The sequence below is a fragment of the Alnus glutinosa genome, chromosome 12 (assembly GCF_958979055.1).
Source record: "Alnus glutinosa chromosome 12, dhAlnGlut1.1, whole genome shotgun sequence".
Lineage (NCBI taxonomy): Eukaryota > Viridiplantae > Streptophyta > Magnoliopsida > Fagales > Betulaceae > Alnus > Alnus glutinosa.
In genome coordinates, this window is record NC_084897.1 from 15204862 (window position 1) to 15227194 (window position 22333).

Genomic DNA, 22333 nt, shown 5'->3' on the forward strand with positions numbered 1-22333 from the left:
GAGAAAAAAAAAATTAAAATAAATGGTAAAGTGAACACCATCAACCACAGAAAACATAGGGATGCAAGGAGCCAGTCTGTTCATGTCTCATGCTGAAGTACTAAACTGCAATTTCAAATTGACCAAGAGAATTTTTAATAGACCTGAAACACTGCCCAAAAATTATGTGTACTCATCAAACTACTAAGATGCCAATGGTCCTTGATCTAAATGACATCTATTCCCCAATAAGTACGGTGTAGAGGGTTAGGTCATGTATTCTATCCTGTTTGGGTGTAGACTTGTATGTTTAACTTGAGTAAAGAGTAGATCTTTTATTTATTTATTTATTTATTTATTTATTTATTTTTTTTGGGGGGGGGGGGGCCGGATGAAAGGAAACTTTCACGTCTGATTTTGAAGGGGGATATCCTATAGGATCCTACCCAAATTTTTCTTTTGCTAGGCCCATAGCTAAAAAACCTACTTTCTTACGATTATGAGGTTCATTCGAATATGAAATCCAATCCTGAAAACATTCAGAGTCAAAAATTGAGGATAGGCAAACACCAAAGGATCTAATCCTCTATATATATACATATATAATTAACACCAAAGGATCTAATCCAAAAACTAATTTATGCAGTTTGTGATCAAAATTAACTATGGCTTGGTTTCTCAGCTATTTGTAGGGTTTTGTGGGTTTTCTCTTTTCTTTTCTTTTTTCTTTTTTTTTTTGTTTGCTCGTGTTTGGTTTCTTTTGTATACTTCTTGTATGCTTAGGGGCACCTTACGCTTTTTTAATATAATTCTTCGCTTACCTATCAAAAAAAAAAAAAAAAAGCAATATATGAAAGAGAAACATTTATGGTTTTGAATTTTGAAAAGAAGAAAGATCTGAAAGGAGGAGAATAAAAATTCATAAGCAAGCTTTCAAGCCCTTTTGATCCTCTAGCTACATATCATGATGATGTAATAGTGTTAACAAATTTATAGAAACCCCCTTAATTGTAGGTACCACTGCAGATGCAAGAATATGACATATAGAACTTAAAATGCTTCATAGTTCAACCACATAGCTTATAAAACAAATTTTGTCTAAGTGGGGCCTAGGTGCAGAATGATGACCAGCACAAAAGCAAGCATAGTTATCACCAAATAAGCTGCAATACCCAAAATACACAAGAAACTAAGAGAAACAAAAAGAGGAATTACTGACAATTCAATACAATTCAGACCCTCAGAAAATTCATTGCACGTGCAAAGATACTGGTTTGTTACAGCTCTCGAGGCCGAGGACCAGAAAAAGGTGGAAAGATGAGAGAGAACTTCTGTTACAGATCAACAGGAAAAACAATATGAATGCAGATAAAGGACAATATACCTTTTCATAGTCAGAAAATGATGCTGAAGTCTCATGTGATTCCAAAGGGACTGGTTCCTTGGATGGGCGAGAAAATTTCCATGCACATTGTTCCCAAATGCGTGCAGTCCATCTGCTTAAAAGCTGAAAACCTTCAACAATTACTTCATAAATGCTTCCCTTGACTTCTTTGCCCCACTCAACCTCAGCATTATCGATTGACTTTAACAATAACAGCTGCAAGAGAAGAGCAAAGTTATGGACATTGAAAACATATACAGCAGGGACACCAAGAAACGGTCTAGGCATATAGGGGGAGGGGAGGGGATAGCACCTGATTCATTGACAAAGCAAAACGAATTGCGAAATCATCATGCTCAGCACGGATTGCTCCAATGTGATTGATAATCAGATAATGTCTCTGATAAGTAGATTATGTCAAGGTTTCAACAGAAAGACACAGCAAATAGACATTTTGTGCATAAACGCATATACACATAAGAAGTAGACTTTAAAGTTCTATTCATGCATTGTAACTCCATACAAATCTAACTGGGGTATTAGTGGATTATTCTAGGGATGAAAGAATATATTTCCTTGTGCCATCCCAACTATGACAAACACAAGTTTACAGAAAATATATTTTTTTGATAAGTAATAGATGAAGTAATAATAAGATTAAAAATTGAAACGAAATGGCTACAGTTTCCACAAGTACATTACAGACTTGTGATTATTGAAATACAACTCAATTCCATGTAATATATTTGACAGGCAAGTAAGTACTTTAATGGTTGACAACGATTCCAAACATAACTTTGGATGTATTGAATCTTTTAAAGGGCACAATTGTTCTTACAATTTAGGGGTTACCTTACAAACTTAATGATTATTAAAATACAAATCAATTCCATGTATTTTATATCACAGACAAGTGATTTTTGAAATTCGTAGTTCACTTTTATGGTTTTTACAAATGGCCCATGTTCAGAGAGGATCAGTGTTGGGTTGGGCCAGAAAGTGCCCAAGTCAGTCGAGCCCATTCAGGCTGTGGTAAACCCACCAAAACAATAAAACGAGAACTTCACAATCAAATACATAAATGATATAGAAGTATAACCAAAAAAAAAAAAAAACCTAACTGACCCATATGCAAAATATTTTTAAACAAATTACAAATAAATCAGTTTCAACACAATTAATTAAGATTGTCCCCCTTCCCTCTAGCCTTTGTATTGCTTAGAAGAAAAAAACACACAATTATTTAAGATTGGTGAGACAGGAACTAACCTAAACCCAACACATTCATAGCCATGATGGGTAATGAGTCAAGCAAAACCAAAATAGATTCCCACCTTAAACTATTTACTCTCGGGCAGGTCAGAGGGTACATATCAATTCCACAAGCCCTATCTTTCTATCAACAATTAGAAAATTTATCTCAAGGAAGTTTGAAGATGCATTTGCACTCAAAATTATCACACCCCAAATCTGAGACTGGTTAGTTAAACACATAAGCAAGATTGTCAACACACCACAAAAAGCAGGGAACAATCTCAATGTGGTTTACTTTATTGATCATTATTTTTTTTTATAAGTAAGAAAACTTTATTAATAAAAGCGTAAGGCGCCCCTAAGTACACAGGAGCAGCCAAAGCTAACCCACATTACTTTATTATTATGTCCATAATCCAATCATTATTTTCTTATAAGTTTTTGATAAGTAAGCAAAGAAGTTTATAAAAAGCATAAAGGTGCCCCTAAGCATACAAGAAGTATACAAAAATGACACCAAAACTGGAAAAAATAGGGAAGAGAGGAAAAACACCCACAAACCCCAAAAATAGGAGGAAACCCAAACACCCCAACAAAACCCAAAGACTATTGCATCACATTAGTGGCCCTCTTGCCTTGCCCTGGCTAGAACCAAAACCCCTGGCATCATAATTAATCGTGCACTCTAAGTTCTTCACTTCACGACTCCCTTTAAACTTAGAAGTGGAGACTGCAGCCTCTTGACGCCCTCTTGCCTTTCTTACAAGTTGAAAGAAAGGGAGCGGCAAGTAAAGCATTTCTAAAAGCTAGCTAAACTGGAACTCTGACTTCATATGTCTGCATTAATAGCACTAACAAGAGAGTACCAAACAACGAAAAAAGAAAAAGAAAACACAACCAACACGAACTAACATTATTTTCTTTCATAGGTATGAAAAGGAAAGGATCCCATGACGTAGTGTTGTGTTCTCTTTGGTGGGTTTTGTGGTCTTGGGTTGTCGGTTTGTAGGGTTTGTTTGTTGGGTTTGTTTGGGCTCTTCCTTTGGCTAGCTTTTGGTTGCTTCTGTGTATACTAACGGTGTACTTAGGGGCGCCTTACGCTTTTTAATAAAACTTTTCTTACTTGTCAAAAAAAAAAAAAAAATTACTGATCAAGATGACAAAAGAACAGGATATTCTTGTGCTTCACGGGGCGGAAGCTCGTGAGGTGCTGGAAGAGTGAGAAGACGAGTTTGAGCAGAAAACTTTTGAAAGTAAATTGACAATTCTTTCAAGATTGCAGCAGGAGAAAGATGAAGATCTGGAAATGCAGGAATGACTGGTTCATTCTGCAAAGAAAAAGAACAAAATTAATGCAAGCTTCTTGACCAATTCTGCCACACGTAAAGAAATAAATATCTGTTTCTTGCGACTTTATCACAAATATTCACATTTAAATCATTCACAAACAGCAATACCTTAAATATATTTATCAGTCTGTTAATTTTCACCCTCTTGTACAGTGACTCGCTATCTTTCTCTGATGATGTTGCTAAGACAACAAGAACAGGCAAAACGCGTAGAAGAATGTGCCGCTCTGGGAACAGAAGTGCAAAATCCAATTCCAATGACTCAACTGCAAAGACTATGAGAACTTGAAGAATGTCTTCTACACTATTTCAGGTCAAGGAACTCAAGAGAATAAAACATTGTATCCTCATTCACATATGTGCTATGAACAACATAAGGAGAATTACATTCCAAGTTGTAAAAAATTTATCAGCACACATACAAAGTAGGCAAATCATTTCTACACATGTATCATATAGAAATTTCTGCATTTGACAAGATTTCAAAAATAATAGTACAAATAGCAGGATACTTGTTCACACGAAACATCTCAACATGCAAATTCAATAAGATAGCCCACCTTGTGCTTAAGAAAATCTGCAAAAAAAATAAAAAATAAAAAATGGTTAAAATATAATTGTAATTGATCAACGACCAGAAAGCACAATATCAATTGCGACTTTGTGAATAAAATACAAGAGCATTAAAGGAAGGGAAAAAAAATTAAAATAAAATAAAAAATAAAGTTACTGTTCCCAAACAACATGAACAGTCAAACGTTACATCCTGTGCCTACATGTTAAGACAGAAAGGGAACCACAGTCACACACCTGCAAATCATCCAACTCCTCCCTCATTGAATCAGTGTCTTGCCACTGAATACTGACTTGTGTGAATGTCCTGCAATATTGGGTAGAGATCAAAAAAGAATGGATAATAAGCTGCAATGCAGATCGAGCTGCTAATGCTGTTAATTCGACATCAACTACAAATTTTCAGATAAAAGAATCTAAAGTAATGAATTGCTACTAATTATGGAAAACTGCAATATAAGAGGTTCACACGTTAATGATCTTGTGATTTACATCTTCTATTTTTTCTCTTGGTAACTCAACGGACATTTAAAGAAGCTGTAAAATGGTTTGGTCAAGTACTTTCAGGAAATAACAACTTTACAATTTCCGGAGAATTACTAGCAAGTATATTTAGAAAAATTTTAACTCAAGAATTCAGTCAACAAATTCTATTCCAGGTACTACGCCTGGACTACGCTATTGTTTCATTGACATTTAAGCCTCTCTACCTTGGGCACATCTTATATTCCTAAGCACAAAATGCAAAATTTTTAGTGTTTAAAATCTAAAGAATTCAAATGGAGGTAACATAATGTCAATTACAAATTTAAAGAGGAACAAGTATGAGAATAATGTCTATGGTCTTTAATAGCTTAAAGTTCAGTTTCATTGTTCAAAGTTTCCAAATATAACTCTTATTGCTTGTGGAGTTTTGTTGGCTTTGCTCGTTAAAGAATTTGGACTCCCACTTAGCAGTCCAGTGCCCAACAGCACACATCCACACAACTTCTTCAATTCAAAGGGACTCTTCTGAAAAATTTCCATCACCTAAGTGCTTGCGCGAGGATGGAATCTATTCCTTAGTGCTATAGTAAGTAACCTCTGGGTGTCATCGCTTAGGTTTCCTGTTGTTCTCCTTATTCTTTTCTTCTTCTTTTTTCTTTCTCAATACACCTGTTAAAAGATATGACTTGCTTTCTTAAGAACCAGATTTTAAGTCCTCTTGAAGAACCAATAAATTTTTATGATAGGAAAAAAAAAAATTAAGTCCTCTTGCTTTCAAATTTTTTTTTGAAGAACCAATAAATTACAAGTTGTTGTAGATTAGCCCACCATATAAAAGATCATATATGGCACTATTCTAGAACTTCAGCATTATCCTACATCATCCTTCTAAGCCACCTCAGTAGGCCTGGAAATGGCTGCATGAAAGAACAGATTTTAAGCACCACACATGCAGGCTGTAGACAAATGTAATACTTAAAGACGGTCCATTAGTCACAAACTTTTTGATAGGAATTTTTTTTTTTTTTTTTTTTTGATAGGAGTCCATTAGTCACAAACTTTTAAAGAACATTGTAAGAAGCGTGCCACTAGACATCAGAGAGAAGATAGGGAGAGGAGAAGACTCTCAACTGCAAGCTACTAGCCATTAACAATTAAAATAATAGACAGAAAAATCAAATCAAATCAACTCAAATAAAATCAAATAAAATAAAAGATAAATCCACTTTAAAGAGCAGAAGAGAGGTGTAACCAAGAAATAGCAATATGACATAGAACAAAGATGATTGTCATACCTCTTATACCAAGAGAAGTCATTAGGTATGCTTGCTTTAGCATTTTTGAGATGATCAAGTTGCACCAAGACATCAAGTAACTTCAACATGGACCTAGAGTTGAGAAAGATATCTCAGGAGGATAGCTACAGGGCATCATCATAGGAACTTACGAATTTCTCTGATGACGTATTAACATTTATATGATGGTGAGGAGCTTAAGTTCAAACATATTCAGCACTTGAAATGAGGTGGTAACAAAAAAAAGAAAAATCAAGCAATCAGTTCCGGAAGAAAAAAGAGAAGTTATAACAGACCAGAGATGAGTTATTGTCGGGCCATTAATGCGCCGCTCAGGCCTTGAAAAGCGTTGCATATCAGCAGCTAGCTGCATCACAAAACAACAATATTTGGTACTTAAAGTTTGGCTCAAGTTTAAACACAGAAAATAAAAGAGTAAATAAGAGCTCATACTTTTGATGCAGCTGATGCTTGCCATCGCTGAATTTCACGCAGACGACTCATCTCCAAGTCCAAAACTTGATATGTTTCTAAATACAAGTCAGCTTGACTTTGCTTCATAGAATCAGGGAGCTGCCACATAGTATACATTATATATTACCATAATCCAAACAGTCTAAGCAGATGGAGAGAATAAATTTCATTCCTTTTAATTTATATTCTAACACTCCATCTCACACATGAGCCCAAGCTCCCCCTCAATGGGTGATACATTTCTATATACAAGTCAGCTTGACTTTGCTTCATAGAATCAGGAAGCTGCCACATAACGTACATTACGAACTACCATAATGTCAAAAGCCTAAACTGATGGAAAGGATAATATTTTATTTTTTTTTAATTTATATTGTAATACTACATCTTGCCTACGAGCTCAAAATCCCTTAATGGGTAGGAAGCAACTTGTAGAATATTTTTCACTTAAATTAAAAGCATAGAATAAAGACAAGATTCAAACTCAAGACTACAGAAATAATCGACATAACTTTGTTGTTATGTTTAAGATATATATAATTAATTGGGGTTGATAGGCATATGCCTTTGATTAAAATCTGAGAGGCCTGGTATTTATCATTAAGCATACACATGAAAGATTTAGCAAAATTTTCATGCATTAGGGGGTCATGGATGCGCCTCACCATGAAGCATGACTTGTGTGTGTGTGTGTGTGTGTGTGTGTGTTTAACAACGACTAGAATGACCAAATATATACTTGATGTCCAGAAAAGTTCAATTCAAAATAAACCCAAAATGAACCTGAGGAAGTGCTTTGACACAACTGCGATATGTATAAAGCACGGATGCCATCTCCTTCCCCTCTTGGATAAGGGCATTCTGCATGTTTTACAGCTTCGCCATCACATAACATGAAAATAACAACAATGTTGCGTACAAGAACGAATCAAATTGTAATTATGTACTTAAACTTTTACTTATATCTGACCTTTTAATATCCCAATTATCTGAATAGAAGGTAAATGCTTAAAGTATAAGTTCTATGCTTTCAAAAGGCAAGGCAAAAGGAGAAAACAATAACTACATACCAGCTGATTGAAAGCTTTTGTGTCCTCTGATAGAGATAGGCGGTATGCAGAAACATCACTGTACTCTACAATAGGAAACGCTTGTAATTATATTTCCAACTATACTGTCTTTAGACATACATGCATGTGTTTGTGTGGGTTTGTGCGTGTAAATGAGAGAGCAAGAGAGACAAAGAAAGCTGTAGCATGTGTGTGTGTGTGAATGACAGCAAGAGAGACAGAGAGAGCTATAGCATGTGTGTGTGAATGAGAGAGCAAGACAGACGAACGAGCTGTAGCATAAATAAAGCACAAAATTGATCCTGTAGTATGGATAGAACACAATCAACCAATAATATGTTGGGTTTATTTTAAGTTGTTTTATTATTGTTATTTTGGTGGGAGTTTATGTATTATTACAATTGTGAGGTGAATACGGATCATCTTCGTCATTTGCGCTGCCTTTTCTTATGCTTTGAAGTTGTATTAGAGTTGAAAATTAATTTGGCCAAAGCATAGTTAGTCCATGTAGGTTCCGTGGAAGATGTTGGAGGCCTGGCCCGCATTCTTGGTTGTAAGGAGTCCTTTGCATATGAAGTAACTAGGTCTTCCTTTGCCGGCTTCTTTCAAGGCAAAATGAATATGGGTGGTATTATTGAGAAGATGGAACATCGGGTGGCTGGTTGGAAGCGACTTTATTTGTTAAGAGGTGGTAGGATTACATTGATTAAAAGCACTATTTCTAATTTTCCAACTTATTATTTGTCCCTCTTCCCCATCTCTGTTGGTGTGGCCAATTGTATTGAGAAATTTCAGAAAGATTTTTTGTGGGATGGATTTGGCGAGGAGTTTAAATTCCATCTTATTGGTTGGTCTAAGCTTTGCACTGTGATTTTCTCGGGTGGTTTAGGGGTTAGAAACTTGCTTTTGTTTAACAAAGCACTTTTGGGAAAGTGGTTATGGTGTTATGCCAAGGAGAGGGAGGCTATGTGGAGATTGGTTGTGGAAGTTAAATATAGTAGTATGTGAGGGGGTGGTGTTCTAATACGGTTTCTAAGTCTTTTGTGGTTAGGGCGTGGGAATTCATTAGAAGGGAGTGGGGGGACTTCTCTAGAGCATGTATGGTGGATAATGGGTCTAAGATCAGATTTTGGCAGGATATGAGGTATGGGAAAGTGTTATATACCATCAATACTCTTTATTCCTCATCAAGAGCATGTATTTCTCACTTTAAGTAACTTTCTTCAAGCCAAATACAAGCAAGTTGGTACTGCCCAAAACCTTATGATTATTTCCCAAGCCAAATCCAACCAAACAGATCTGATGTTGGAAACCAACAAGAAGACATCTTTGCTTCGTATCATTTTCTTATTAACTAGATCCCACAATCTTTAACCTAACTCCTCATATCCATAACCCAAGAAGATACACTATTTGGCTTTGCTATCAAGCTTGGACCCCTCATCTCTAGGAACATGGACAAACGCCCTCCAGCCAAACACTTTCAAGTGCTCAAAAGAAACTTCTTTCCCTGTCCAAACCCTTTGAGGAATGTCACAATCCAAAGGAATTGACGGGGTAAAGATTAATCAAGTCAATTGTTCTCCTCATTGCCTCACCCCAAAAGGATTTGGGTAATTTTGCATGAGAGAGCATACACATGATTCTTTCATAGATGGTTCCGTTCATTCTCCCTACTACGCCATTATGTTGCAAGGTCTTGGAAACAGTTTTTTCAAGCCTGATGCCATGACTTTTGCAGTACTCCTCAAACGGCCCTCTGTATTCACCACCATTATCTGCTCAGACACATTTCAGCTACCTTCTAGTTTCCCTTTCAACCTTCATATGAAAGACTTTGAACACATCCAACACTTGATATTTAGTGTCCAAAGAAAAGGCAAACACTTTTCTAGTGTGGTCATCAATAAAAGTCACATAAAAAAGTGCACTACCAAGTGTTTCAATATTCATAGTGCAAACATCAGTGTGAACTAAATCAAGAATATTAGCCTTTCTTGATAGAGGGGATTTATGAAATGAAAGTCTTTTTTGGTTTCCAACAAGACAACAAGTACAGGGCATTAGTGGCGTACCTTTGATATTAGTTAGGAGCTACTTCTTGGCAAGAAAGTGAAGTCTCTTCTCACTCATGTGACCAAGCCTGTTATGCCATAGCTCAGTGGAGGTTTCATTATCAACAACATTCACATCTCTCTTGACTAATTTTGCATTAATCCTGTAGAGAGTGTTGATCTTCTTCCCTCTGGCTATAATGAGAGAACCCTTACTAAGTTTCCACTTTCCACTTCCAAGGTGATTATGGTAGCCTTTATCATCAAGTTTCCCAATGGAAATCAAGTTGAAGTGCATTTTAGGAACATGTTTGACATCCTTGATAAGCAATTTGCACACAATGCTGGTTTCTAACTATATATCTCCCATACCCACAATTTCACACTTTGCTTCATTTCTCATCCTAACCCAACCAAAATTGTCACTGATGTAGGAAGAGAAATATCTATGTGGAGTAATATGAAAGGAAGTTGTTGTATCAACTACTCACATAGAATCATGACATGCGAGATTAACATAAGCATCATCACAAACAACTAACTCATCACCATCAAATGCAACTGCTGTAGTCTCTTTTACTTCTTTTGGTTCTTCATCTTTTTCTTTCAACTATTCCCTTTTAAATTTCTTGCACTCTCTCTTCATATGCCCAGGCTTGCCACAATGAAAACATTTTATCTCTTTTCTTGACTTGTCACGACCGTCGTCACCGCGAGATTTTATACTTTTACTTCTCCTCCGCCTTTCTGTAACAAGTGCCTCTGTATGAGAAGAAATACACTGCTCTTTTCTTCTTGCCTCTTCATTGAATATGCTATCTTTAACCAAACTCATAGTTATCATACTGTTAGGAGCCGAATTACTAAGTGATACCACCAAGGTTTCCCAACAGTTTGGCAAAGAACTCAACACAAGTAATGCTTGCACCTCATCATCTAGCACAAGTTTCATGGTAGAGAGCTCATTCAACAATCCTTCAAAATTACTCAAGTACTCCGTAACACTTTGCCCATCTTTGTACTTCAAATTCACAAGCCTTCTTATCATTAAAGGCTTTGTTTTTAGCAGTCTTTCGTTCATCAAGACTTTCTAACTTTAGCCAAAGACTGTAAGCATCAACTTCTTTGGCTACATAATGGAAGACACCTTGGTCAACCCACTGTCTAATATGTCCAACGGCTTTCCTATTCAATTTCTTCCATTCATCTTCAGTTTTAGCATCCGGTTTCACCCCCTTCAACTCAATAAGCTCAAACAACTCTTTACAATACAAAATATCCTCCATCCTGGTCTTCCAAATTGAATAATTGGAAGCTGTGAGTTTAACCATGCTATTAGATGACTCATTCATTTAATTAACACAAGAACTTCTCATTAGCAATTAACCAAAGCTCTGATACCACTTTGTTAGGGGCGAAAGTGAGTGTAAATCAATCACAAACACAAGCAGTAGAAATTTATCTACCCTTCTTTGTACAAATTAAATAGACAATCTAGCACCAAACAAACTCACCAACAATGTAGAGAAATAAATCAAACAACACACAAGCAAGACACCAAGATTTGTAAGTGGAAAACCCTCCAGTGTGAAGGAAAAAACCATAGGACATAGTCAAGTTAAATCTTTCACTATTAACAATAATGAGATTACAAATGTCTTCTCTGGAACACTTTCTAGAGGCTACCACCATATTGAAAACACATACATTCTTGGATCATAACATAAATTCGTCACTCCATTAATGGATTTCAACGAGAACAACAAAGAAAGATCTCACCAAGTCGGAATGGACAACCAAGCAACTGGAGAGGAAAACCAACGATTGACACCAGTCAATACGTAGATCTCGTCATCATGAACACCATATTAAAATTTCATCAAGATAGGATCATAAACGATCCTCCAATCTCGAACAGAAATGGCTATGTGAAAAGCCCCAATTTTTCTCTTCTATCTCAAAAATGGTTGCACTTCACAAGAATGGGTGGGTTGCTACCCATATTTACTTTTTCTCCTCACATGGGTGGGCCCCTCACATAGGAGGGACCACCCAACACTTCTTCCTTAGGCACGCCAATCAACTTCTAGACTGCTTCAATCAGTGCAACTACTAAATAAGTTTATCATTAACTTATCTATGGGCTTCAATACCCTTACTAGGAGCACAAAGGCAGCAGTTCCAAAGTCTCAAATCCGAAACCACCATAGAAAAGATTGATGGAGGCTAACTCTTGCATCTTTGCAGTATTATACCAAAGAGCATATCAGAATCATTCCAAGACAACATTGAGGTGATGAGAGGGCAGCATTTCTTTTGTATTAGGTTTTATTTTCTTCTTTTACTCTCTCCCCCCCCCCCGCATAAAGATTCAATGTGCTAATACCAAGATATCATGTAGCTTCACTTCCTTGAAACCCAACAAGTCCAATATCACATTTTTTTCATATAATCCCGTACCCTAACAAAGAAGATAGAGCTATAGATATGACTAGCATACAAACGCCGATGCTGCTCAAATGATCTAACTGTCTCAATATCCATAGATGACAAAGAAACACATCATCTATGAAAAACGGATGATAAAGCCAACCCCTCTAAACATTCACATTATACGGATTTATTTTTTCGCTTCATTTCGCCTTTTCTCTTTTGTGTCAAACAAGAAATTTCATTTTTGGGGGTAGTCAAATGTTTATTCAATCACCTTTCCACTAACTAGGCCCCTGCACCTACCTACACTCCACAAACCCTCATGAGAGAAGAGAAGACATAAAATGTGGATAGGGAGGAGAATGAATACAGAGAAATTGAAATAAATAAACAATTGACCCTTATATAATTAGTATTAAGTTACTTATCAAAAAAATAATAATAATTAGTATTAAGTTATTCAATAATTCTGATAATTGAAACTGTTCTGAGGAACCAGCTTCTATATTAGATAATTAATAAAATATTACTTGCATTACTTACGGGTTTTTTTTTTTTTTAGGAGAAAAAAAAAAAAAAAAAAAAAAAAAAAAAAGAAAAGATACCCGAAAGACTACTAATTTTAAGAATAATTAGTTACGGCTATTTTAAACTGTATTACAGATTAAAACCTTAAGTAGCTATATTTAAGATAGAAGTGTGTGTGGCGGTCTCAGGCTCCCTCGAGGGCAAATTTCTTCACTTGGTCTGCAGCTCTAGGCAAAATCTTGACGTTGGATAATCTGAGGAAGAGGAACTTAATTATTGTGGACAGATGCTATCTTTGCAAGCGGGATGGGGAATCAGTGGATCATATTCTTCTGCACTGCGATATGGCTTCTGCTCTTTGGAACAACATTTTCTCCCGCTTTGGTATGGCGTGGGTCATGCCTAGGAGTGTGATGGACTTAGTTGCTTGTTGGTGGAAGTCTGGGAGATCTGGGAGCGCTACTTCTTGGAAGATGGTGCCTATTTGCCTTTTTTGGTGCATTTGGAGAGAAAGAAATCTTAGGTGTTTTGAGAATCTAGAAAGCTCCCTAGAGGAGGTGTTAGAGCTGTTTCTCCATACTTTGTATGTCTGGTCGATGGCTTATTTGTACCCTTTATCTATCAGCTTTGCTGAATTTCTGATTTCTTTTTCGCTTACTAGTTAGGTGTTTTCCTGTTGTATACTTCTAGTGTACGTAGGGGCGCCTTACGCTTTCAATAATACTATCATTACTGATCAAAAAAAAAAAGGGCCTATTACTCCTTAATATAGACTTGTATTCACAGCATTAAAATTATTAAATAGGATTCTTACCTGTAAGATTCCTTCATGCCTGCTTTTTTTCCCCTTCCTTATCTCCCTCATGTTCTCTTTGCCTCCCTTTCTTATATGCTACACTTGGTTACCTATTAACATTTTTTAAGACTTTGGTTATATACTTTGGTTATTTGAGCGCTCCCTCAAGCCGCCAAAAGGATAGGATCCCTTGACGTAGGATTGTGTTCTCCTTGGTGGGTTTTGTGGTCTTGGGCTGTTCGGTTTGTAGGGTTTGTTTGGGATCCTTTAGGTTCTTTTGGGCTCTTCTTTTGGCTAGCTTTTGGTTGCTTCTCTGTATACTTCCGGTATACTCAGGGGCGCCTTACGCTTTTAAATAAAACTTTTATTACTTATCAAAAAAAATATATATTTTTGTATTATTCTTCTGCAAATTGAAATTTTTTCTATAAAACTTCATCATTGTACCAGAAGTCTCATAGTATTTGGATTTTTTTTTTGTCATTATTGAAGCCATAAGAGAAACTAAATTGTTTATAAAGATTGATAAAATGATTTATCTATCCAAGACACATATTTGACATCTTTCTTAAAATTATTTGATTTTGTATACAATAGGACACAAGGAGAATATTTTCAAAATTTCATGCGTAAGAAGCTCTTATGGAAAATTAGTAGAGAATCTGTTTTGTTAGCACTAATAATAGAGAGACCAAAACATTAATCACCATTATACACCACAAATATGTAAAACTAATATTTTCCCTCTGTTTTCCAAATGAAGAGGTTCTCAGGCCGATAAAAGTAAAATGTTAAAGCCAAAAAAAACGACAGATAATTGCCAAGAGTACGAGGATTGAATAAATCCCGTAGCATTCCCTCCAACGACTGGTATAGATCCGGCAAAGTGCAGTTGAACCGCCATAGGTATGCAAAATCCAAATAAAAATTTAATAAAGTTTTTTTTTTTATGAAAAAAAACCTTCATAGCACCAACCAACCCAGAAACATCCCAACTATTTACAAACTACACTAAGGGCAAACACAAGCAACAAGCTCTGTAAGCCCTATCAGCAAAGAAAAACCAAAATCCAAAGGCAATCAACCTGCCTGAGCTACAACAAACAAAAACAAAAACAAAATACAGCCAAACATCTAGATAAAGGGAATATTCCAAAGCTGTACAAGCCATAAATTCTCCTTTGTCCTCTTGAACATTCCCTTCTCCAAAATTCTCGTTTTGACATCCCATTTAATCTTTGACAGCAACACTTCCTCAGTTGCAATATTCTTGCTATGAAGAAGAGTGTTCCTCTGCCTCCACAAATTATACACTGCAGCTCCCAAGCACAAAATCTTCAATCTGATTTTAAAACATTCCTTTCTCAATTCAGTAGAGCACCACTGAATAATCTCATACCAGGTTTGCAAAGACCGATGCTCCAAACAAAGAGACATGAGATTTCTCCATGTGCGTCTACTAAAACCACACTGAAAGAATAAATGTGACCTGTTTTCAATACTACCCCGGCAAGACAGACACAAGCAGTCACCCTCAAACCCCCATTTACACATTCTTTCTTTGGCGATTAAAGCATCCTTAAACACCAGCCAAAGAATAAAAGAATAAAGTTTTGCCTGATAGGAATGAACTCGGATGCACATAATATTTGGCCACAGATTTGCGAAACAAAAATTCATAGTTTTCCAAACAGTTACATAAACCAACACAATTCTTCATATGTGTAACGATTAACAAAATTGCAGTGACTGATAAACTAAAAATCTTAAAGAATGCATACCAATTGGACTCTCGGTTGCACCTCTCTCAGTCGACACCCAAAGTCCTGGTCCTTGCACCTCTTGTTGCTCATCCTACATAATTTATCCACAAAAATACAAATATCTACATAAACGCTTCGGTTTCAAAAGCACATTATACAATTATATTCACTTTTTACTGAGCAAGGTTGCGGAATGTAGATCAAAAATGGAACTGTTTTGAGCAGTTGCAGGACTCACCTCAAGTGAGAATGTGGAAAGAGCCGCGATGGCTTCCTCAACAGGGACAGCCATGGATGAAGCTCAAATTTACAGTTAATCTTTAAGTCGAATACTGCGAAAAATTAAGGCACTGCAAAGTTAGTAGATGGAAAGCTTTGCATTTTGGGCAAGCGGATAGATCAAAACTGGGATTACGAATGAAAGTATTTTCTCTTTTTTCTCACCTTAAATTTCGGTAATTTTGGAGCGAATGAGGACTGGGATCGCCGGCGAGTCGCTTCCGGAAATGTCGTTTCAAGGTCGCCAGGTAATGGTTTGGTGACTGAAGAGTGAAGGCAGGGGGAGTAAATTACGGAATTGGACGTTCCAGGGTGTAGCGTAGCGGAATGGACGTGGCTATCACCTTGCTGCTGGGTGGTCTGGCTCGAGTCTTCATACCGCCGCTATATTTTTTAAAAAAAAAAAAAAAAAAAAAAAAGAAACCGTAATTTAGGTGATTTAAATTTTAAGTTAACGGGCTATCACTTTTAGCACGATCAGTTGATTTGCAAATTCAATACGAATTTAAAATACAATTAGTGAGAATTTTGTACGATCGAATTCAGATAGACTGGATTAACTCATTTAATAAATGGGTCAATTTCAAATCAACTCTCTCGATGCATAAGTGACTTGTATAACCTGTATAAATTAAATTAGTTTTTTTTAATAATTAAAAAAAAAACCTTAAAAGGCTAAAATTCTTATAAATTCATTTTTAAAAAAATTCATATCAACTTAAATTCATCTTTTCTTTTCTTTTTTTTCTTTTTTGTATTTAAATTGACATACAGGTTGAAACGGGTCGTATTTTGGTCAACCTAATATAACATGTTTATTTAATTAGTTATGTGGATCGGGTTGGGTCAACCCAACATGGCATGTTTATTAAACTGTTAGTGGATCCTATTATCTCACTTACTAATTTAAATAAGTTGTGTCAAAGTTAAGGGGTTTAACATGTTTATCTAGTTGGGTTGAGTTCGGTTTGACCTGTGAGTCGATTTCAAAAAAAAAAAATGGCCTGGCCTACAACCCAATTTTGTATGACATCTTAGTTATCAACAAAATTGTTTATTTTTTTAGATTTACATAAACACTAGAAACTGTTTATTCATTTAATTAATGTATTGTGTAGTCCATTAGTCGTATTTGATGTTGTAGTGTTAATGAGATTAATGCACATAAGATATAAATCATAAGTTTTTGTGACTTATAAATTTTAGTTAGTAGTCAATGATGAAATTGGGCATTTTATCTTATAAAACTATAACATATCAATCATTATGATCTATCTTGATCCTGGAAGTAGTGACTTCTAATTGATATATATTGATCTCTTTGGAATACATTGAGCTGGATCACAATGAATTGTTATTTTATAAACTACTATTAACTAAATGATTTGAACTCACGACTACTTAGCGCATTCACTCTCAATCTCGAGATGAGTGTGAACTCAAATGTAAAGTATATGTCACTTTAATATATTTAGAAATAAGATCTTGCATGGTCAATACTTTAATGTATTGAGTGATCATATGCAGCATTTAAGAACACGACTCCTCAAGATGGAATTCATAATCTCTTTAATAGAAATTAAGGAAATAAAAAAACATAAAAAATAAAAAAGTATCCATTTGAAATAGATTTCCAAAAAAAATTGGATCACATTCACAGTATAATGTCATTAAGAGTGTCATACGAAGTTGTGTGTATGATTTTCAGACATGTGACGAGTTTGATGCAAGCTGACAGAATCTACTTGAGTGTTATAATCTGGAAGATAATGCATGGCTGCGTGATTTATACAGTGAACGGACTCTCTGGGTACCGGTAAATTTGAAGGGTGTATTTTGGTTCCGTCCATTTTCATGTTGCTAGAGGCTCCAGATTTTGCCTTTGTTGTTAGTCGGCTGTGCTTCGATGTTTGATCATGACATACCTTCATTGTTGGTTACTGAAAAATATAGAGACTTCTAATTTGCCCTCTGTGTGTGTGAACAATGTGTAACAAAATATCAAAGTGCGGAATTTAAATAAGACAGATATTTTGTTAATGAAGTGAAAATTCAATTAAGAGAAAAATCACTTTGTGGCAGCAAAACTCAGGAATTTCACTATTCAGAAGACAAAGCTAGTAACAAAGCAGTAACACTCGCATACCCCGATACAGCGATCTTGCCTTGCACTCCAACACATGACCCAATGTAAATGCTTCACAACCAAATCTCCTACTTGAAGGGGTCTTCAATGAATTCATTTAACTTAAGGCTCCTCCCTAAGTTAGACTTCACATGAACAATAACCACACACCGGGCAGAACTTAGAGAGCTAGCAAATCTTCACAAATTCTACCTACACACCCTCTCTAAGCTTTAGATAATTCAATACCGAATTCTGTAAATAATCCATGCCTAGAGGTCTCTATTTATAGGCTTAGAAGACTTAAATCCCCACTGATTTAGATTTCTCTAGGCGGCGTCCGGATGGTGAACTGTGCAACCGCCTTTTCATAATGCGCTTCACTTGTTTCCATATTAAGGTCGTATTTGGACGGTGTTGCCCTAGCATCCAGACACCGTTCGGATACAAAGCTGTCTTTCCCGATCCGTGTCTGCAAAGGAAATCTGGATTCTTCTCGAACACTGAAGAGCGTCCAGACGTATTGCCTTGACGTCCGGCTGGATGTACGCTGAGCTTGGCAGAATCTTCTCGACACAAGAGGGCGTCCAGACAGAAATAAGGGATCCGACTTTTGCTGAGTTGAAAACTTTGCAGAATCTTCCTGAAACTCTTAAATTGCCTTCTTGAAGCTTGTGACACTGATACTTATCATAATAAAGCCAGTTCCATATTAGAGAAATAAACTCTGAATGTCTGAAGACTTCTAAAATAATACGGTAGCCCTATTAAGACAACAACATTACGTATAGTGGTTTTGTCAACAGAATGAAGCCAATAAAATTAATAGTTACAATATGTATTTGTTAACAAATCGGACATCATTTTCATCAGTGGATTGATGGTCTCAGGCATGTGAATGTGCGATTTGATGATTATATAAAAAAAAAAAAAATCACATGTAAAGGTTAATTCAAATAAGGATAAAGAGTCATTAATGTATTTAAATCTTAATTTATTGCACGCAAAGAATAAGATTTTTTGTATATGGTACCATACCAAAACCTATAAGAACAATTACATCAACAAAAATTACAACATCAATGCCAATGCTAAGGAGCCCCCAAAAACAAAAAATTACATGAACAAAAAAGTTTAGTTCCAAAATGTCACATGATAATCTCCATCTTTGGATACCAAAATATTTTTTTGATGAGCTTCTCTGGCTTTGAGCTTCACTAAATCACTAGCTCTTTCTACTTTTCTGAGCTTCTCTGGCTTTATTCACAAACTTCAATCTGGCTCTCTGTACATAATCTTGCATGCATAAGATAATTGCAAATTTAGCTAATTGGCAGTAACTACTACATTTTAACAGAAAATATTTATCCCAATCATCAACCCAAAGCTTAACAACGATTTCTCCTTATGGTTGTTATTTGACAATCTCAGTAGTTATACACTATGTTTTTGGTTTTGGACACATAATCAATCAAGGAATCTACTAAACAGCTCTGTTCATCATTTTTTTTTTTTTCAAAAAAAAAAAGCAGGTCTAACGCAAGCAAAAAAAAACTAAATCTGCCACCATGGAAAAGAACTAGTCCTCCAAACCATCCACAAAAATGAAGTACTACACACATGAAATCGTTTAGGGATCACCAATACCAAAATATAACAAATCAACCAAATATCTCTTCACGTGTCCACAATTTGGACTGATTGAGAACTGGGAAAATAGCAAAAGCATTCTAAATGATTGTTAATGCCTATACTTGCAACCAGATAATAGCAAAAGCATTCTAAATGTCTACAAAAATCCTATTCAACCAAGGAAAAAAGGTGAAAAAGATATACAAGAACCACTTGGAAAAAAAATGACCATCACAATAACTAGCACTTCATATGCCACTAGGAGGAAACCATCCCAATTTTTTCTCCACACGAATCCTTGTGGGCTGCAGTGGAGGGAGGAGAGGGTGGCGGTAGGTGGGGGTTGGAGAGGGATGGGCTGAAAAAAAATTGGGGAGAATGAGACGGATACAATATTGTAGGGAGGATACTTAAAATTAGGGGGAAATCTAGAGCTAGTACCAGATCTGAGGTCGTCGAAGGTTAGGTCGGCGATTGGAGGGGGAAAGGGAAGATGGAGATGGAGGGATGAATTTTTGGGTGAAAACCATATTTGAGGTCGCTGAAGGTTGGGCGGCGTGGTCACTAGTGCTCGAAGGTTGGGTTCTAATGGTCACCGGTGGGTGGCTTTCGGCCAGAGGTGGGAGGGAGAGGGAAGATGTAGGAGCGAGGGAGAGAAGATGAGGAGGGGGAATAAATTTGGGGAATGAAAAATGTTCAAGAAGATAAATGATGCATCGGTTTTTCATTTTTTTTTTTTCAAAAGAAAACAAATAAAAAAAAAATCGCAAAAAAGCTGCAACGTAGGACGAGGGTCGAACAAGGGCCTGACCCTTGTCCTCTGTATAGACGAGCTCTTTTAAAAGTGTTTTCTAGTACGGTCCACATTTGAGAAAATGTCATCTATATAGTATACCTATTGATTTTGATAAACCTAAGCAGATGTAGAACCCTAATTATAAAAAACAATTTAAAATTTAAAAAGGAGAAAAGGTCGACCGGGTGGTCGCGTGGCCACCTTGACTAGACACTGGAGTGGCTGCACGACCATCACACCCACATGAGGGTGGTCGTAAGGCCAACCTTCTTTCACTTAATCATTTGGAAAAAATATAATTTAGCATCTCAAACTACCATCATTTCTACGGATGGCCCATCAAACTACCAAGACTTGCACTTTATCCCCCAAACTAACAAAACCTTTGAAAAAGACCCATTTTGGCCAAATATCCCCATAATACTCATGCCACGTATCATTTTTCAATTAAAAAATTTAAAATAATTAAAAACTAAAAAACTAAAATTTTATTTTTTATTTTTGAAAAAATATTGCGATTGATCAAAGGATGTACTACTTCTTTCCAGCATCATCGTTGGGTACGATGCATGCCTGCAGCTCGGCAAACTTGTCCCCGCCTCTCCGAACATGGGCATGGCTAACTTCCTATCATTCGATATCTATGATATTGATCTTTCGAAGGTTATGAATGATTCCAATCTGAATTTTGTTTTGTTATAAACGACGAGTAAGTTTATTATCGTTGTGGAAGATCTCAATCGGTTTCTGACAGAGAAATCAACGGTCATGAGCTTGTTCATTGATATTCATATCCATTTTTCTCTCTGTGATTTTTCGGCATTCAAAACGTTGACCAATAGCTACTTGGGGCTTAAGGATCACAATCTTTTCTCTCAGGTGGAAGATATTTTCCACAACGGGGCGAGTTTGAACTCGGCCGAGATCGGCAAGCTGATGATTGCGAATTGGAACTCGTCGAGCCGGGTTATAAAATCGATTATCACGGCGTTGCAAACGGAGTGGTGTCGGGAAGATCGGGTTGCGGTTGAGAAATAACACCATACCAAATACCCATCTTTTTTAAAAATAAATAAATAAATAATTTTTTTAATTATTTTTTTGAAATTTTTTAATTGAAAGATGACACTTGGAAGGGGTATTATGGGGGATATTTCACAAAAAATGGCATTTTTCAAAGGTTTTTGTAATTAATTTGGAGGGCCAAAGTGCAAGTCTTGGTAGTTTGGGCGGCCATCTGGAGCAATAGTGGTAGTTTAGGAGGCTAAATTGTATTTTTCCCTAATTTTATTTTATTTTTTTAAAAAATAATAAGTTAACTCTTACCTTTGTAAAAATTAGTGTTTTGTCAAAATATTCTTACAACTAGAGAAGAAGATAGATTTATAAAAATTATTTTATATTTTGAAGAATATTTTATGTTTTGAGTTATTTGTTAATATATTTGTTTTGAGCACATAAAATAAACAAGGCTAAAAAATTAAAGGAAAAGAATATTAAATTTAATCCTAAGTTTTAAGTTTCATATGATTTTAATTTAGTCCTTAAGTTTTCAATTTTAATAACTAGAAACTTAAGTTTTAATATAATTTCAAATAAGTTATTTCATCAATTTACCACCTAATTAATTAGCGGCATGTCATGTTAAATCAATCAATTAATGCTACGTGACTCTTGTTTGATACATTATGTGTCATTTAAATGTGTCACGTGGCACAATTACTATAAATTATAAATATACTAAAAAACCAAAATTAAAAAAGTTAAAAGCATATTAATAAAAAAGAAAAGAAAAGAAAAAAGGTGGTCGGCCAACTTTGCCCCACACATGTACAATTCAGACATGACATGTTGTCCAAAAATGTATCCAACTAACTCTCGTGTATATATATAAATATGTAACAATAAAATCATGAACGGAGGGGGAGGCACATTTTTACGCATGGGGAATGGGGATGTTACAAGAATTCCAAGTCGGAAAAAAATGTAATTTATATTCATCGCAGACTTGAAGAATTTGAAGTGACCAAATTATTATTATTATTTTTTATTCAAATAATTTG

General features: G+C 35.8%; 1 protein-coding gene across 1 annotated transcript in view; it reads right to left on the minus strand.

Annotated features, from left to right (window-relative positions):
* Positions 1 to 16054, minus strand: part of LOC133851382 (protein PIR) — an 80357-nt gene extending 64303 nt beyond the window's left edge. Inside the window, exons 1-14 of the mRNA XM_062287787.1 lie at positions 15883 to 16054; positions 15677 to 15770; positions 15457 to 15529; positions 7865 to 7929; positions 7578 to 7655; positions 6774 to 6893; positions 6617 to 6687; positions 6321 to 6413; positions 4777 to 4846; positions 4479 to 4543; positions 4075 to 4270; positions 3794 to 3945; positions 1677 to 1770; positions 1364 to 1579 (exon numbers count right to left, since the gene is read on the minus strand). Coding sequence (XP_062143771.1) covers positions 1364 to 1579; positions 1677 to 1770; positions 3794 to 3945; positions 4075 to 4270; positions 4479 to 4543; positions 4777 to 4846; positions 6321 to 6413; positions 6617 to 6687; positions 6774 to 6893; positions 7578 to 7655; positions 7865 to 7929; positions 15457 to 15529; positions 15677 to 15730 — 1347 coding nt within the window. The 5' untranslated portion in view covers positions 15731 to 15770; positions 15883 to 16054. The remainder of the gene's footprint in view (positions 1 to 1363; positions 1580 to 1676; positions 1771 to 3793; positions 3946 to 4074; positions 4271 to 4478; positions 4544 to 4776; positions 4847 to 6320; positions 6414 to 6616; positions 6688 to 6773; positions 6894 to 7577; positions 7656 to 7864; positions 7930 to 15456; positions 15530 to 15676; positions 15771 to 15882) is intronic.
* Between the last annotated feature and the right edge of the window lie 6279 nt (positions 16055 to 22333).